The sequence below is a fragment of the Notolepis coatsorum genome, assembly GCF_963971535.1.
Source record: "Notolepis coatsorum genome assembly, chromosome: 8".
Lineage (NCBI taxonomy): Eukaryota > Metazoa > Chordata > Actinopteri > Aulopiformes > Paralepididae > Notolepis > Notolepis coatsorum.
Genome location: NC_140172.1, coordinates 117221118 through 117239891, shown reverse-complemented (window position 1 = coordinate 117239891; position 18774 = coordinate 117221118). Strand labels below are relative to the sequence as shown.

The window sequence follows — 18774 nt, the reverse complement described above, 5'->3', positions numbered from 1 at the left end:
TGCTCAGGGACAGCCGGAGACAGGGAGATAGGGGCGGCGCAGAGAGGGTCACGAACTCCCCGACATCATCGCGGGACATCCGGCACTCCGGTCACCACTACGAGACCTCCGGAGACAGGGGGGCACGCAGAGGGGGTCGCAACCTCCCGGCCTTCGTCACGGGACGTCCAACACTCCGGTCAACACTCCAGGACAGCAAGTCATAGGGAGACAGGGAGACGGGACAGGCGTTAGACGGCTCATGAGATTGTAGTAGGCGGACATAGCAATAGATACAAGTGGTAGGCATATATGTGAAAGGAGTAGATATATGAAGTAGGCGTATTATGTGAATAGAAATGGAAGTACTTAACCCAGCAATGAAACCGCATTGACTGTTAATCTGTTAACAGTCTGTTAATACTGTTAATCAGTTGACAGGACCACGGACAGACGGCGGTGAATAACTGATCCAAGGCCTCGGAGGTGCATGTAGAGCAGTCACTACAATCAAGAGTTAGAGAGTTCCCATGTTTGTGGTGCTGCAAAGGAGCAGACATGTAGTACCCTGTAGTGCCATGTAGTACCCTATAGTACCCTGTAGTGCCATGTAGTGCCATGTAGTACCATGTAGTACCCCGTAGTGCCATGTAGTACCCTATAGTACCCTGTAGTGCCATGTAGTGCCATGTAGTACCATGTAGTACCCTGTAGTACCCTGTAGTACCCTGTAGTGTCATGTAGTACCCTGTAGTGCCCTGTGGTACCCTGTAGTGCCACGTAGAGCCATGTAGAACCCTGTAGTGCCATGTAGTACCATGTAGTACCATGTAGTACCATGTAGTACCCTGTACCCTAACTAAACTACCCTGTAGTAAACTACCCAGTGGTACCATGTAGTAGCCTGTAATAATCCCCCCCAGAAAAATGTACTTTTTTGATATATTGAAAATATTTAACTTTTTTTGTGTTTTTTTTAACAATAATTTGTGATGCCCATCACAACACTGGCATTTAAAGGGTAAAAATTCAAAAATGCCTGCACCAGAATGCAGGAACAGTTTTTGTAACAAAATAATTGTGTGTGTGTGTGTGTGTGTGTGTGTGTGTGAGTGTGAGAGAGAGAATGACGGACAATTGCTTGCTGTGTGAGAGAGAGAGAGATAGAGAGAGAATTAAGTACATTTGCTGAAATACAGTTGTTCTCACTTGCTATGTGAGAATGTTAGTTATTATGTTCTCAATGCCCCTTGCATTGTATGAGTTGTGTGGAAGTGTTTGCTAGTTCTAGTGCTATCCCTTTGTACATTGTGGCTGTGTCTGACAAAAGTTAACAATAAATAATGGTATTAGGAATACATTTGCCTCCTGCGTGAACTGTGCATAGCTGAATAGACTGTATTTTAACACCGGTCATATGGTGGTACTTGGAGAGCCAGCTACGTACTCAGGTGGTACTTGGTGTAAAAAGTTTGAGAACCACTGCCATAGACAAATAGTGCTGGCAGAGAGTAGAGCCATATGAAATCCGCGTTCACGGAATTGCGGACAGAATCGCGGAATTAACCAATAAAAATGGAATCAACTGCAAAACGTGGAATATTGCAGAATTTGGCCTAATCTGGACTGAAATTCCGTTTTTGGGTGGAACGCTTGGTGCACACGCGACCGGCGAGGCGGACTCTAGAGCGGGTTACACACAACACAGCAGTCTCCAAGCGTCTCGCTGCTTCGGTGTTAACATCGTCAAGAAGCTAAGAAATTCCCCAATAAGCCCTCAATTCAGAGCAGAGCAGTATCCTAATGACTTTTATGCCTCCGGCGATAAGGTGTTTTGCAAATTCTGTCAACGTTCCGTGGACTGGAGCCACAAAAACACTTGCGACACTATTGTGATTAAATAGCTATAACGTTAGGACATGATAGCTTCTTGCTAAATCTAGTGCACCCATCCATTTGTTTAATGCAAACGATTGTCATTATACACTGCCCTTTATAATCTAAATACATTTAAATAGCTATGAAACGTTACAGTACATAGGACTATAGATGGAAATGATAGCTTCTTGCTAAATCTGGTGCACTCATCCATTTGTTTAATGCAAACGATTGTCATTATACACTGTCCTTTATAAACGAAATAAACTAAATTAAGGTGCCTAAATTATGCATTACTATATTTCATCACAATATAATAGATATAGCTACGCTACCGACATTGTCATTGTGATAATGTCAGTAGTAGCTAGCTGTATCTATTGTTTACACTTGAAATGTGTATTTTTATTTTGTCACAATATTATTTGAAAAGTATTGTGTAAAATGTAACTGTATTTCTGAGTTGCAGCACTTAAAAACATTAAATGGACTGTTATATCATATTCAATTGTGGACATTTATTCATTCCCACTTATTAGACACTATTTCTGATGGTAAAATGAGCATAAAAAGAAAAATACAGAATTCTGAAATATTAAAAAACGGAAAAAATGGAATTTGGGAAAAAATTAAATGGAATTTGGAAAATAATAAAACGGATTTCATATGGCTCTAGCAGAGAGGCTACAAGGATGGATATAAGCTCTGGCAGAGAATGGGTTAAAGTTTGTTAAAAACATAATTTTGTATTGTTTTTTTTTTAAATCCAAAGGAAAAAATATAAAATCAGAGAAATCCGAAAATGGGAAAATTAAAAACCGAGAGAAATCCGAAAACAGGAAAAGATAAAAACGGATTTCATAGGGCCCTAGTTAAGGTGAGTTAATAAATTCACTCTGAAACAGTTTAAATCATTGTTACAAAACGCGTGGTACTCACAGAGCGAACGTTGGCAAGATGGCGGCTTCTTCTTCTGCCGCTATTTGGCTGCCTGGTGCGCATGCGCTGTGACACCAACGGCGGAAATGGACGGTCGGTCTGTAAGTACCACTCGTTTTGTAACAATGATTTAAACTGTTTATTAGCAACTCAGAGCTTCCAGACCCCACCGTAAATCTGTGTTAAACCCATATTGTACGCTGGGTATCTTTGAAATTCATATCTGATATATTTTTGACCCACCCCCAGCTCAGAATTCAGCGCTTGGTACTTAATATGAGCCTTGTGGCGGCATAGCTGAGAGTGACTGCGGATACGAAAAGCCCCTGGCTTGCAGATCGCAGTCACGTAAGGGGCTAATTTCAGCTCAGTGTAGAGAAATGCACCGATACTAACAACCGCCTTACTGCGCGAGTTTATGACGACACTGTTGACACCACGTATCCGTTACACGCGCGCCCCCCGCGACAAAACTAGTAGTTTTGGGGGGCCTACCACCCCCCCTGAAAAAAATCCTAGGGGAAACACTGCCAACCTTTCGGAGCAGGGCCTTGGGTGCCACAACCATGAGCTCAGTTTTATTGTTGAGTTTGAGAAGATTAGATGACATCCAGGTTTTTATTTCATGAAGGCAGTTGACAAGGGAGCGTGGGGGGGAGCTGGGTGGATGGTTTGGTGGAGAGGTAGAGTTGTGCGTCGTCTGCGTAGGAGTGGAAGCTGAGGCCATGGCGGGGGATGATCTGACCGAGGGGGAGCATGTAAATGGTGAACAGAATTGGGCCAAGTACAGAGCCTTGGGGGACGCCTTGGCTGACTGGGGCCGGGGTGGAACTGGAATCGCCGATGGTGATGAACTGTGTCCGGGTGGTGAGGTAGGATTGAAACCAGGAGTGCTGAGCCAGTGATGCAGAGGTTGTTCTCTCTCTCTCTCTCTCTCTCTTCTCTCTCTCTCTCTCTCTCTCTCTCTCTCTCTCTCTCTCTCTCTCTCTCTCTCTCTCTCTCTCTCTCTCTCTCTCTCTCTCTCTCTCTCTCTCTCTCTCTCTCTCTCTCTCTCTCTCTCTCTCTCTCTCTCTCTCTCTCTCTCTCTCTCTCTCTCTCTCTCTCTCCCTCTCTCTCTCTCTCTCTCTCTCTCTCTCTCTCTCTCTCTCTCTCTCTCTCATATATATCAGTAATGCCTAGTTTGCACAGTTTAATCAGAATGTTGTGTTCTCTCTCTACCTCCCTTTCCCCACCCCACTCCTATAGGAGGGCAAGAGCTTCAAAAGCAGCAGTGGCTTCTCAGGGAAGGGCTTTAAGTTTGATGAGACGGAACACGTCATGGCCAACGAGAAGCTCCAGAAAGCGGCTCTGGGACTGCAGGACTCCGACGACGAGGAAGCGGCCATGGACGTGAGTCACCGCCCACCTCTGTGGAAACCTGGAGACGCAAGACCCCGTGGGCCTGTTAATGGGAACTGCGTTGCCACTAGGGGGGGGGTTGAACGGAGAGATCCACACACACCAACTAGCATCTGACGTCTTGAGGAAGAGCCTTGTGCTCGAAATGTCACCGCAGAAAATCAAAGTTATTTTAAAACGGGCTAGTTGGTGTATGGATCTCTCTGTCCAACTCTGCTATATATCTGCAATATATTTTCTGACCCAGCGCCCATCCTATTGACCATATTCACACAGTGAATCACACTGCAGCTATTTTGCTCAGGATGGGATTTTCTTCCCACCCTGTTCCAACCTTGGGGAATCCCATCCTGAGCATTACATAAGAGCAAAATGGCCATCATGTGAATATTGTCAATTGGGTGTGACTTTCTTATCGTTCTCCTTTTTGGAAAACCATTTGAATCCAAGTTGACTTCCTGTCGGCTGTTAATATTAGCAAAACGGGAAATAAACTTGGACCCATTTAGAAATGTCTATGAGGAAGCAGCTAGACTCATCTGTCACATAATAAATGGTAGATGGCGCTTTTATCCAAATCTCTTTACAATGTATGCCTCTCATTCACCCATTCACTCACACATTCACACACCGATGGCGGAGGCGACCATGCAAGGTGCCAACCTGTTCATCGGGAGCAGTTAGGGGGTTAAGTGTCTTGCTCAAGGACACTTCGACACGTTGCTCGGAGGAGCCAGAATCAAACCGGGAACCTTCAGATTACCAGACACCTGCTGACCTCTGAGCCGCTGTCACCCCATAATGGAAGGAAAACCGGTCTCCAGATTAAATCTGACATGAACTATCCTACATCCTTATTCTGTTGTCGCCATTCGGGATTCTCCCTCCCACAAGCGTTTCACCTTTTTATTACATGAAGCGACACCTCATTGTAAGTTATATTTATATATTATATCTTTTTTACCCAGGTGCACATTAATCAACACTTTCCACATCAATGTAAATGTGCCGGAGTTACAGCTAATGAGCTAGTTGTCATCCCTAGTCCCTACCTAACATGTCTTCATGGTCCCTGGAGGAAACCCACACAGACATGGACATTGTCCATGCAAACCCTGTTCCCGCCATTTTGAACATAGTCACGCGATTAGACAAACAGGGCTGTTGTCTCTCTGTTATTTTACCTCCACGGTGCTGGTCATGGCAGCTGTGACCTCATACTGTGACCTCATACACCCACCCTGTCTCTTCTCCCCCCAGATTGAGGAGCAGATCGAGAGAATGTTCAACTCCAAGAAGAGGGTGAAGGACCTGTCTGCGCCCGGCGGGGGCACGGGGTCGGCGGGGGCCATGGCAGCGGCCGCAGGAGCCGCCGGCGGCCTTGGGGCCCCGTCCGCCGTCAACGTCCAGAAGCTGGAGATGGCCAAGAGGCTGGCGATGCGCATCAACGCCCAGAAGAACCTGGGCTCAGAGGCTCAGGTGAGAGATGAGGGAGTACAGCAGGGGTGGGCTTTTGTTTTCCTTTCTTTTTTGCCCTCATCATTTCCAGAGTTATTATAGGTGTTTAATGGGACTAAGGCTGTGATCAGATTGGACGCTTTTTTTCTGCACTCGAAACACTCGTCAGTGTACATGGAGAATCGAAAGTGCTCGAGGGCCCAACGAGCGATACCACTGATTACCATTGTTACCTCGGCTGACGTTACATAAATTACTACCATTAGCATTGCTGTTGGCATATGTTTTCAACATTGATAATTAACGGTATGTTACTCACCAGGAATCTGTACAAACGAGGTTTATCGCAAAATGTGCTTCTCCTCCATTATCCCTCCCTTCGGTTGATCTGATTGGCTGATTGGTGTCGGTGCACAAAACTATGAAAACAATAGAAAGAAGGCGCAGCCGCGTTCACCAAGGTGTCCAATGTTTTCCAAGGTGTCCTATTTTGCACATAATCTCACACTCGTGCAAAAACTCAGTTTCTATTGAATTAGAATTCAATGTCCCTGATGACATCACTGGTGGCCATATTCAAATTAATTCACTCTCAATAACTCAAACTAAATGAATGTGTGCAAAACTGTTATAGAGTTTTTGGATGTGTACGATGCAGTTAGGATTTGGAATGCCAAGGGTTTATCGTCTATAAGGAAGGCGTTGTGAATTCATCCGTACTGACCGGCCTCTCTCTTTCACCTTCCCCGGACAGGACATGATGCAGCAGGCTCTCTCTTTCACCTTCCCCGGACAGGACATGATGCAGCAGGCCACCAACGCCATCCTGCGGGGCGGCACCATCATGTCTCCCTCGGTGTCGGCCAAGACCATCGCGGAGCACCTGGCGGAAAAGATCAACGCCAAGCTGAACTACATCCCCGTGGAGAAGCTGGAGGAGGAGAGGCAGGCGGCCGAGCAGGCCGAGACCGTCAAGAGGTACGAGGAGGAGCTGGAGATCAACGACTTCCCTCAGGTCAGTGGACTGTACCATTCATTCAACCTTTTATCTAGACCAGGGGTGGGCAATTATTTTTCCAGGGGGCCGAATGAGCAACTGAAAATATGTTTGAGGGCCGGGCCAAAATTCCAAACTCAATTATGCATAATATACATTTAATTTCTATATAAAAAGGAGTAAATGGCATTGTTTTGACCCCTGGTAAGAGTGTATGTTATTATTTGGCAATTAAACGGTGAGGTTAGCTTTCAAAAATATCATTTATTCAAATAGAATTAATTTCCAAAATGATAAACAAAATATGAAACATTAATAACAAAGGGCATTTTGAGTTTCATATACTATTGAAACAAGGATTTTCTTAGCTTTCTAAAGACATCACATCATCTTATAGCAAAAATAAACAAGACATGTCACTGAACTGTGTAAAGAAAAGTGTCCCAGTTTTGTAGCCTTTTTTACTTTACATGCCTATATTAAACATTTAATGTTTTCAGAACTGTGCAAAACAAAGAAGAAAAAAAAAGATCAAGTGTCCCATTTCACTTGTTATATTTCCACATTTGAGTGTTCTTCAGTTATTTTCTTTTTTTTCATTCAGTGTGAGAAATCCAGTCTCTGTTGAGCTTTAACAAGTCCATCAAAGTCAGGTTGCATGTCTGAGGTGGAGATGCGAAGCACAGCTGCCAGATGTTCATCAGTGAGAGAGGATCTGTACCTGGACTTGGTAAACGTCATGACTGAGAATGTCTGTTCACATATGTAGGTGGATCCAAAGAGAACCAACATCGTCTGAGCATGTCTCCTCATGTTTGGAAAGTTCTCCTCCTTGAGAGCAGAGTAGAACTCTAGCAGTGATGCTGACTTAAAGTGCTCTTTCAGTAGTGAATCAGACTGCAGGTCAATGAGTTCAAGTTGAACAACTATCAACACTGCAGGTAAAGGGAGAGGAAACCAGCTGCATTTCATCCTCAATCTTTTTGAAATCTTGAAAACGCCTTGAAAATTCATCATGCAGTGCTCCCAACATGGATGAGTACCTGTGCCGGTGATCAGCTGATGGTTTGACTTCTTTCAGGGTTTTCATGTGTTTGAGATTGTTGCTGCCTAGTTGCCTTGAAATTAATTGCAACTTTGTCATGAAGGCTTTCACATGGCTATGCATTTCATGAGCAAAAATGCCCTTGCCCTGCAGTTGTGTGTTCAGTAGGGATGGGTACCGTTCACATTTGAACCGATACGGTACCGGTACCTGTGAATCGATACCGGTACCCAACGGTACCTTTTTTCTGTACTTTAGTCTCTAAAAATGTAATCTACCTACCTCAGTTGTGAAAAAAAATCCAAACTTCAAATAACCACACTTTCGACCGTTTTCGGCTTCCCCCGACTGCTTTGTTGTTGAATCAAGTCAAATCCTAGGTAAGCGTATATTGTGCGTGTGAACGTTGACATGGAAGAAAAAAAAGTTAAAAAAATAAATAAAAAAGAATATTAAAAAAGGAATGTTTTCTTTTATTTTTCTTTTATTTTTTTTAATTATCATGTAATCTTTCGCGGGCCGGTCAGAATCAACCCGCGGGCCGTAAAATGCCCAGGTCTGATCTAGACCCTCAAGAGATTAGCGAGGGTGGAGCCTCATTGTCAATAATGCTAAGATTACAATATGCAGCGGTTAGGTGGCGTAGCGGAGATTGCGTTTGTCACCAACCCCGGAGCTGTTCGAATCCAGCTCACAGCTCCGGGGTTGTCACCAGCTTGGCTCGCCGTTCACACTAATACAATTGGCTGTATTAGAGGGTGGGAGAAGCTGGCGGGGTGGGTCCGGGTCGTTGTAAACAGCGACTCCTACAGTTCGGTCGGGGCGCCTGCTAAGTGCGGATAGGACCTGAGTGGGATAGTGTGATCCTTCCACACGCTACGCCCTCTCAGGGAGGATCCGCGCTGCCAGGTGAAAAGAAGCGGTTGATTGGCTGGACGTGTGTCGGAGGAAGCACGTGATAGCCTCCACTCCCCCAGATGATCTGACTGTGGGGGGTAAGTGCGCAGCGACCAGGAAGGGATTGGGAATTGGCATACGACTAACATTGGGATGGGAGAAAATCGGAGGAAAATGGAGGGGGGAAAAGATCAATAAAAAAAATAAAAAATTACAATATGCAGAAGGTAATGAAGATAAATAACGACAAAGAAAAACTGAAAGCAATGATAAATCGGACAGTAAGACACAAATATTGGCATTGGTTAAAACGATTGCATTCAAAATCATTCGGATGCAAAAGCAAATTTTTTAAATGTCCCAGTGTCACCAGAGAGTCGATTATTTAAAGTGGTTTGTGGTTTAATCCACGAGTCCGCAGAACAAAAGCTAAAATACCGGTCTAATTTAGACTTCTCGCCATTACTGGAGATCACCCCTGTCTTTATCTAATTTAGATTGGATTAGATTTTATTCAAATTTATTGTCATTATACAGCACAAGTACAGTACAACGAAAATAAGTGGCATCCAACCAGAGTGCAAATGTAACCGTAAAGTGCAATAGTATACAATATACAGGTGATTTTAAACTGGGTACAAAATATACAAATTAGTACTACTGAGTCTAGTGCTAATCAGATGTGTGTACAGAGTTGTACTATATGTACAGTGATACAGGTTGAAGTCATACTGGCCAGCAACATTTAAAATGTTGTGTTCATAGGGTGTGTGTTTTAGCACATCTCAGCCTTACCTTAGGAAACTCCTTTCATGCTGCCATTGAGGCTGACAAGGGGTGGAAAATACTCAGTGAGACTTGAAAGTAGTTTGAAAGTCACTAGGCACAGGTGAAGGCACCCTTGTGAAAACCACTAAGTTGTATATTTTCGCTAACGTTACTGTATTCTCTACAACAACCCATTCAAATCCCCACGTCAAACTATCACTTTCTGTTTCTTTGTGCACTCATTGTTAACTCCTTGTAGAGTAATACAGTAACGTTAGCCAAAATATACGAAAAAAAATTGTATTTACAGTAAATATAGTTTATTTATAATGTGTTATTTTAATTGAAGAGCATTGACTGTTGAACACAGCAGGCTGAAGGACATCTACCAACTGTGGCAGCTGCTGGGTAAAGTGGCAGCTGCTGGGTAAAGTGGCAGCTGCTGGGTAAAGTGGCAGCTGCTGGGTAAAGTGGCAGCTGCTGGGTAAAGTGGCAGCTGGCACAATTGGGAGTCTTTTATTACGGATAAAATAATAAAAGGTTCTGCACACGATGTGTATGTGAGCCACATTTTTGTTTCTGTGCATCATGCACACAAGCTAGTGAGATCACCTGGTGGGATCTTGAGTGCTGCAACAGAAAACTATTCCATCAAACGCCTGTACCTGGCCAACGGCTAGGAAAACCACCAATATGTCTCCTCAACTTATCAATAACAAAAACATGAAGGCGGCTGGGTAGCGCAGTAGACTAAGCACTCTCCTACCACAGCAGAAACTCTGGGATCGAATCCAGCTGTCAGCGGTACCTCCGGCTTGGTCCGTCGTCCCTACTAACACAATTGGCAGTGTTAGCGGGTGGGAAGCCGGTGGGGTATGTGTCCTGGTCGTTGAAAACTGCGACCCCTACTGGTCGGTCCGGGCGCCTGTTCAGCAGGGAGGGGATCTGGGGGAAATAGCGTGAACCTCCGGACGCGTTACGTTGCCCCAGTCAAACTCCTCGCTGTCAGGTGTAAAGAAGCGGCTGGCGACTCCACATGTATCTGGGAGGCATGTGGTAGTTCTACACCCTCCCCTGACAGGGCTGACAGTGGGGCAATGTGCGCAACGACCAGGAAGGGACTTGGCATAACGACTAAATTGGGATGGGTGAAAAAGTATGCCATCTCTCACCCAAGCCTAGTGTACCTGTCTTTCACAGAAGGTAACCGACTAAGGTGCTCCCTAGGTCTTCATGTGCGGTAAAGCATGTCATCTCCTCTGTGTCTCCTCTCACCCCCCCCCCCCCCCCCCCCCCCCCCCCAGACGGCCAGGTGGAAGGTGACGTCCAAGGAAGCCCTTCAGAGGATCGGTGAATACTCTGAGGCTGCCATCACCATCCGAGGAACATACTTCCCTCCAGGGAAGGAGCCGAAAGAGGGAGAACGCAAAATCTACCTGGCGATTGAAAGTACGTATCACTGAGACCTTCCAGGATCTTTTGGGTTCTTTGGTTGGAAAAGCGTGTGTCGTGAGAATAATGGAAATTCTATGGTAGAGCTAAATGTCATAATGACACGAAACTCTACCCTCACTCAATGTAGAACTAGAATGGGCGGGGCATTTGAATTTCCTGATACCTTGATTGTATCTCTAGATGAGCTTCCCACTCTCTCACGCCAGGTAACGGAGTAACCAGAAGTAAGAGCTCAGTCCTCCACTCCTTGTGTGTGTTTGATAGGAGTGGCAACTATTGGCTGGTGTTTTGCCCTTTTTCTGTCCTTTGTAAAGCAGGAAGCTGGATCATGTGCAGTAGTTTATCTCTGGCCTGGTGATATATACAGAGCTGACTGTGGGTTCATTTTACTCTGCAGTAAAGTAACTTTTCTATAAATACGAGAGAGACCCAGAGTGGAATTCCTCTTTATTTTTATTTTTTTGTTACACTGCCAACTAGTCATTCTGAAAGAAAAGTATATATTTTTTTTTAATGCAAAGCACCTCCATAGACCAGCAATGTTGCTAATTCACCCAGGCAGGCAGTCACTCACTCACTCATGTTTAGAGAATATGTCCTGATGACACTATGTGTGTCATTGTTATTCAGATAAGCAGCTTTACTCTCACCAACCCTCCCCTCTCCGGTTGCCCCCACCCCCCTAAATATGTCCTGCTTTTATTGTTTTTCCTGACAAAATCTCTTAATATATTAACGTTGTTTGTTTGACAGGCGCAAATGAGCTGGCAGTCCAGAAAGCAAAAGCTGAGATCACCAGGCTCATCAAAGAGGAGCTCATCAGATTAGTAAGTACCGTCATTATGTCGCTTAGTACAGTTAAAATTGTATTATTTGAAACCTTCAATTGACACACACGCACTGTATAGTCTATGTGCGTAATGAATGAACAGTAGGCTTATATTATTCGAATGACTTGTTTCATTAGGAAATAGTTAGGGGTGTAACGATACGTGTTCGTCCCGCGAATTTATGGTACGGCCGTCACGGTGCGGTACGCGCAGCCATATACGGAGAATACGCCCCACAGCGCAAACACACGAGTCCCACATGCAGGCACTCGCGAGGTCCGTGCGAGAACAGCGCGTGGCACACCGAGTCCCCGACTTCAGTTCAGAGCGGCGAAAGTGCACGGAGAAAGGCACATTTACATTGGAACAGGGTCATTACAATTTTTTACAGTTTTCTTGTTCGCCCAATAACGTTAACCAAATTAAACCAATGGAAAGAAACACACATGCGTCGCCGACACACACACACGCGCCAACAAACACATCAACATTCTCCCCCGCCGGACTCACAGGCACAGACACAATCAAATAAAAAAAATAAACATACTTTTTCGGACAGATCATCTGAGCTCCACTGTGTTTAAATCCAAATAATCCTCTGCCATTGTTGTAATATGTCATCTGTTCGCTAGTATTCAGTCTCGTCGTGAAGTTAAATTCTCTCTAGAAGGGAAACTGAATCTTAGCAAGTATTGTTAACCCTTTCTCCGCCGATGACGTGTTAAGACGTCATTCCTCGCCAGTGATGCCACAGATTACTTGTAAAAGTAATCCGATTACTGATTACTGATTACTCCTTTAAAAAGTAATCCAAGTTACTTTACTGATTACTTGATTATCAGAGTAACTTAGTTACTTTGAAAGTAACTAGGTTACGAAGTCGTCGTTCCCCCAACAGTTTTTTTTAAACGCTTTATTGAAAGTGCATAAATTGTTTTTAACTTGTTTCTCTGCACATAACGTAAATTGTTAAACTAGTGCTTCAGCTTCTGTACCATCAAGTATGGTAAAGCAACAGTCTATGATGCTCACAGCATTAGAGCAGCCAGCCAGTGGTTTTACAAAACCAGTGTATCCATTCACATCTAACAAATGCAGGCTGAACTATTCAATTATATCAACTGTAACTATTAAATTGTTTTTATAAATGTCTCTCTATAAACATACAAACAGTCTCTCTTTAACATGTAAATTAACTGTAAATCTGGCAAATAAGAGCTTTCTCTCTCTCTCTCTCTCTCTCTCTCTCTCTCTCTCACCCCTCTCTCTCTCTCTCTCTCTCTCTCTCACCCCTCTCTCTCTCTCTCTCTCTCTCTCTCTCTCTCTCTCTCACCCCATGCCTCTTTCTCTCCAACCCCACCCAGACAGCCTACATCTCTAATATAATAATAATAATAATAATAATAATAATAATAATAATAATAATAATAATAATAATAATTATTATTATTATTATTATTATAATATAATCCCTTCTCTCCCTCTCTGTGTGTATGTGTGTGCGCGTGTGTGCGTGTGCTTGTGCTTGTGTGTGTGTGTGTGTGTGTGTGTGTGTGTGTGTCTCTCTCCCCTCTCTCTGTCACTCGTGTTCTCCCACCTGAAGAACTGTGGGAGAGCATTAGAGCAGCCAGCCAGTGGTTTTACAAAACCAGTGTATCCATTCACATCTAACAAATGCAGGCTGAACTATTCAATTATATCAACTGTAACTATTAAATTGTTTTTATAAATGTCTCTCTAGTCTTCTTGCGGTTTCACTTCGTTTAGACAAGCGTTTTGGGGTGGAATTCTCAGACGAATGCTACGGAGCCCTGCTGTCAGACGATTGGCGCATATGTCACATGACGTGCTGTGAAGACCCGCCCTACTCTGCCTCTGATTCGCAGACTGTGGATGGGGAATGTGATTGGGCCAAAGCAGAGTCACTCACAGACAGAGAGTCCAGTCACGCCGCGAGGACACATTCTTGTGTAACCCTTTCACTGCCACACCACGTCACTCCCAAGAGTCCCAAATAAGAAAAACAGCTCAAAAATGTATTTTTGACTGTCGAAAACGAAATAAAATACTGCATTCCGCATGCATTATGAATTTATGATGAGATGGTAACGAAATAGTAATGCACAGCCACTTGGACAAGTAACTGCAATCAGATTACTGGCTTTTAAAGATTAACGCGTTAGATTACTATTTTCGGGGGAAAGTAATCAGATTACAATAACGCGTTACTTAGTAACGCGTTACCGGCATCACTGTTCCTCGCCATGCGTAATCTGCCAATGACGTTTTACAGCGTCTTTGAGATCAATATTTCAAATTTCTGTCATGGTATTCATATTTCACCCACGGATCCTTGACTGGTGCTGTATGACTCCGCTCAACTCTACAACGCTTCAATACCGCCACCCGGTGGCCGATCGGCGAGTTGCAACCGGATGTTGATAATTGTGACGCCGGTGTGTCTGCCTATTCCCTCCGGCCACTCGCTATCGCTCGCGGGACTCCATCTTGACACACTGGATAATCGATCCGTTGCCATAACTCAATAAACAACATTATTTGGACGTATATAGTATTATACAACCTGGAAATGGATCGCATAGATCAACATCCCATAATAGCGATCTTTTTGCTCCACGCTCATCACCCAACGGTAAGAGGAGACTGGGGTGAGTTTCAGCGTTTTTGATTATTATTATCCATACAAACTGTTCTGATCTATATATCACCCATACTACATGAATCATTTAACGTCGCTCATTGCATTATAAACGACCCCCCCCCCCCCCCCCCCCCCTCCGGTCACCAGCAGATGATGACTCATGACGTTTAGGACCTTGTACAATTGAAATTTTTTATCTGGCGTCAATCGCTATCAAACTGCATTTGATGCTCTAATATATGCATAAATGGCTATAACTCACTTTTTATGAAATACAGCAGAAAACGATAAAAACATATTTATACTCTAGACAGTATTTTTGTATGAATGTGTGAATGAAAAAGTAAAACGTTCCTACATCCTGAACGATAGATTATTGATGTTGAATGGGCCATAGTAATGTCAATTTAGCAATACAATTTAAAAAGTTATAGCCCTGCAAAGAAGGTGAACATCTCCATAGACATAGTGCTGGCAGAGAGGCTACAAGGATGAGAATAAGCTCCGGCAGATAAAGGGTTAAAGGGGCAGTAGGCGGGGGGGCAGGTGGCGCACAGAGATTACGTTCGTCACCAACACCGGGAGACACTGGATTCGCCTGTTCGAATCCAGCTCCCGGCGTTGGCTGAAAGGTGGGTCCTGGGCGTTGTGGACCGCGACCCCTACAGTTCGGTCGGGGCACCTGCTCAGCAAGGGTTGGAACTAAGGAGAGATAGTGTGGCCTCCCACACGCTACACTCTCCCCGGTGAGAACCTGCGCGGCCAGGTTGGCCTGCCCCAGGTTGCACATGCGTCGGAGGAAAGCATGTGACAGTCTCCGGTCTCCCGGACCAACAGTAGGGGAAAGTACGCAACAACCAGGAAGGGTGGGATGGGAGAAAAATCGGGAAAAAGGAGGGGAAGAAAGATAAAAAAAAAAAAAAAAAAAAAGGGGGCAGTAGGCAAGTGGATGCCTGAACACAGAATGACACCAGTATCACTGACTTCCACGGCAAGCCTATAGAAAATTATTCTATTTAATAATAATAATTATCATAATTATCATAAATATAATATATAAATAAAAAAAAAATTAAAAAAAAAATTAATAATTATTATGAATATTTTTCTTCTGTTGTACCGAACTCGTACCGAACCGTGACCCCAATACCGAGGTACGTACCGAACCGTGGCTTCTGTGTACCGTTACACCCCTAGAAATAGTAGATACTGTATGCGCTGCCCTATAGTAGTACGTACAGTACACATCTTAGCGTGACATCTTAAGGCCGCCACAGAGTCGGGCGTGAGCGGACCAGACTCCACAGACTCCACGCACCAGTGTCACACAAAAGGCTGCTTGGTGTGTTGGTTGACATCGACCTGAATTAAATGTAGTAAACTGGCATGAGAAATGTAGGAAATTGGTAAGCGGTGGTACGCTTGACTGAAACCTCAAACGATTGCGGACATGCCGTGCAGAGTTTGGTCCGCTCGCAGTACGCCCGACTGTGGTGGCCTTAAGATGTCATGCTAAGATGTGTACTGTACGTACTACTATAGGGCAGCGCATACAGTATCTACTATCTCATATGAAACAAGTAATTAGAATAATATAAGCCTACTGTTCATTCATTACACATGTAGGCAATAAATACAGTGTGTGTGTGTGTGCGCGCGCTGAACAGGTGGCCAGGAGGCGTGAATATTAAAGGCAACCAACTTGTGTTCAGCTTTTCGTTCAGCGTTTCTCTGATTGGCCACACGGCCAATCAATCCACTAGTACACGCCCTTGCGGCAAGAGAGACGCGGCAGGAGCGCTGGTCGAACCAGCGGTGTTCTGTTGTGTGACTGTACTACAGCGGTGTTCTGTTGTGTGACTGTACTAAACTCTTCCACCACATGACCGACATTTGACATACAGTACACCTCCTATCTATGTTGGGATTATGTTTGGTCATGACAAAACAATAAAAATCGCTACTGTTAGTAATGCTGCCACCACCCACTTCAATGACAGAGCTCTCATATTTGCGAATGCATAAACTATATCTTAAATTATGGCGATGTGTCTAATATGGCTGTCGCGAAGTCATTGATAAGCGACAGCCATATTAGACACATAGCCATAATTTAAGATATAGTTTATGCATTCGCAAAATATGAGAGCGCGCCGCTGTCATTGAAGGGCTTCCTACAACAGAGCACCGCCGCTGCTGCTGCTGAAGCTGTATCAAGCCGGCGGCGGCGCACGGAAGCCGGGGATAAACCACCGCGTCGCCCCGCTGGCGCTTCAGGCTCAGCAGCCTCCACGGGCGAAATAACATATAACGTTACAGTTCCACACTGATATACAGTGAGTGTCTAATATGGCTGTCGCGAAGTCATGCCTCTCCCTCTGACAATATCATAATGATGTGTTTTCTATATTATATCCACAATCATTCATCTAAAAAATTGTATGGGCTTTGATTAAAGATGTAACCTACACCTACTGTAACTTACTGTACCTCTGCTTCCTACAGCACAGCAGGTAATGGCGTTAATCAATGGAACGCGAAACATAATAACGTTACGCTTTCTAGTTCAGCACATTTCATAACTGTATGGGCTTTGTTTATACACAAGTGAATCTGGTAGTTGGTTGTTAAAAACGCGAAACATAATAACATTACGCTTTCTAGTTCAGCGCATTTCATAACTGTATGGGCTTTGTTTATACACAAGTGAAACAGCAGCCCAACACAAGTGCGTTGGAACAGCAGCCCATGGTACACAAGTTGGTTGCCCGCGCTGCCGCTCGCTTGCGCTCCTTGGATTTCATTTGGGACGTGGGATGACTGCGCTTGCCTGCGCGTGGGGGCGCGGCCAATCAGAGAAAAGCCGAACACAAGTTGGTTGCCTTTAATATTCACGCGGCCAGGAGAGCGCAACAAGACGGTATAAATATGGAATATTAATAGTCTATTCCACTATAGCTATATCCACACGATTAGCTTTAGTTCTTATTTATTTATCCACTGTCATTTGCAGTGTTTGTGTAGTGTTTTTATTTATTTTTGGACATCACAATGCCTCTTGAGGCATGACTGTAAATGTAAAACAAAATGTTTTATCATACAAATATTGTCATATTTATTATTATGATTATTTAATTCCAAGGATGTGTGTAGAGTTGAGATTAACGCAATCACCAGGATTCCTCCCAAATAAAGCCCTTAACTCTTTAATTGCCAACGACGAGTATACTCGTTATAGCCCGCCAATCGAATACTGCCAACAACGAGTATACTTGTTATTGGATCGTTATTTCTTTTATTCGCTATTTCCATTCATAAACATGCAGGCAGCTGTGTTATCACTGGGGAGGGGTCTGAGATCGCAAAAGTCCAATACCGCCGCCTTGTGGCCGCTATTGCACTCCATTTGAAATTATATAGCTTGCCGTCTGGGCCAAGCTGCGGCCAGCAGGCGGGGTCTAACTACTCGGGCAGGGCAAGCGCTTATAATGCAGGCATTGACTAAAGTCGGGCCCCCCGGGTTCATGTTCATTGCTGGATTACGTTGGAAACACAATCACGATCAGTACTTGGAATGACGATCAGATAATTGGAATATTCTTCTCGGACAGATCCTGGTCAAGGTAAGGGCTAAATGGTATCAATATTGCGTTGATCCAAAAATTCCTTCACGCGATCGGGAGCGTGTGTGTGGTTTGTGTGTGTGGCGTGTTCCGTTGGTAGCGATCAAAGCACGGCGGGCCCCCCCCCCCCCCCTTCATGCATCCATGATGAAACATAATACCAATAATATAAATTTTATTTGAGAACAGTAGCTAGTCCAGGGAAGAAACGATAACGCGTTTACTAGAATACACGTTGCCGGCCATTACGAAGCACTTTGGAAATTACACCAGACCGCCCTGAAACTACACTCATATTCACAACGGTATAAAATGGAAATGTATGGATGGAAACATTATCTGTTTTTTGCATCTTGACTGGAAGAAACTCAATGACAATCGACTATATTATTAGTAGAGCTGGGCCGTTAACGGCGTTAACGTGCTGCGTTAACGCTATACTAGTATCGCGCGATAATATAATTAACGCATTAATCTAAAAAAAAGAAATAAAAAAAAAGAAAATAATTTTTTTTTTTATATATTTTTTTTTTACCTTTATTTACCCAGGGTAGGTTCGCTGAGCACAGATGCTCTTTTTCAGGAACGCCCTGCTTCACATTCACACAGTTCCATTCACACCTGGGAGCTGCCCAGTACAACCACAGTTGACACCATTGGCCACTGAGCAACTCCACTGGAGCAGTTGATTCAAGCCATGTCACATAGTTCAAGTTTGAAATGATTATTTCTGTTTTGCTCCTGAGAGTGCTAGATACTTTACTGTACTGGTAATATTATTTATTTGTGTTAACTTCTGAATAAAACAACTTATTAAACACAAGTACATCTTATTGAACATTATT

At 44.1% G+C, this 18774-nt stretch overlaps 1 protein-coding gene across 1 annotated transcript in view; it reads left to right on the top strand.

The window, feature by feature from the left end:
* Positions 1-18774, top strand: part of LOC311233537 (putative ATP-dependent RNA helicase DDX46) — a gene marked incomplete at both ends in the record, with an annotated part of 51860 nt that overhangs the window by 29844 nt on the left and 3242 nt on the right. Inside the window, 5 exons of the mRNA XM_084320503.1 lie at positions 4042-4185; positions 5455-5673; positions 6449-6667; positions 10664-10808; positions 11568-11641. Coding sequence (XP_084176629.1) covers positions 4042-4185; positions 5455-5673; positions 6449-6667; positions 10664-10808; positions 11568-11641 — 801 coding nt within the window. The remainder of the gene's footprint in view (positions 1-4041; positions 4186-5454; positions 5674-6448; positions 6668-10663; positions 10809-11567; positions 11642-18774) is intronic.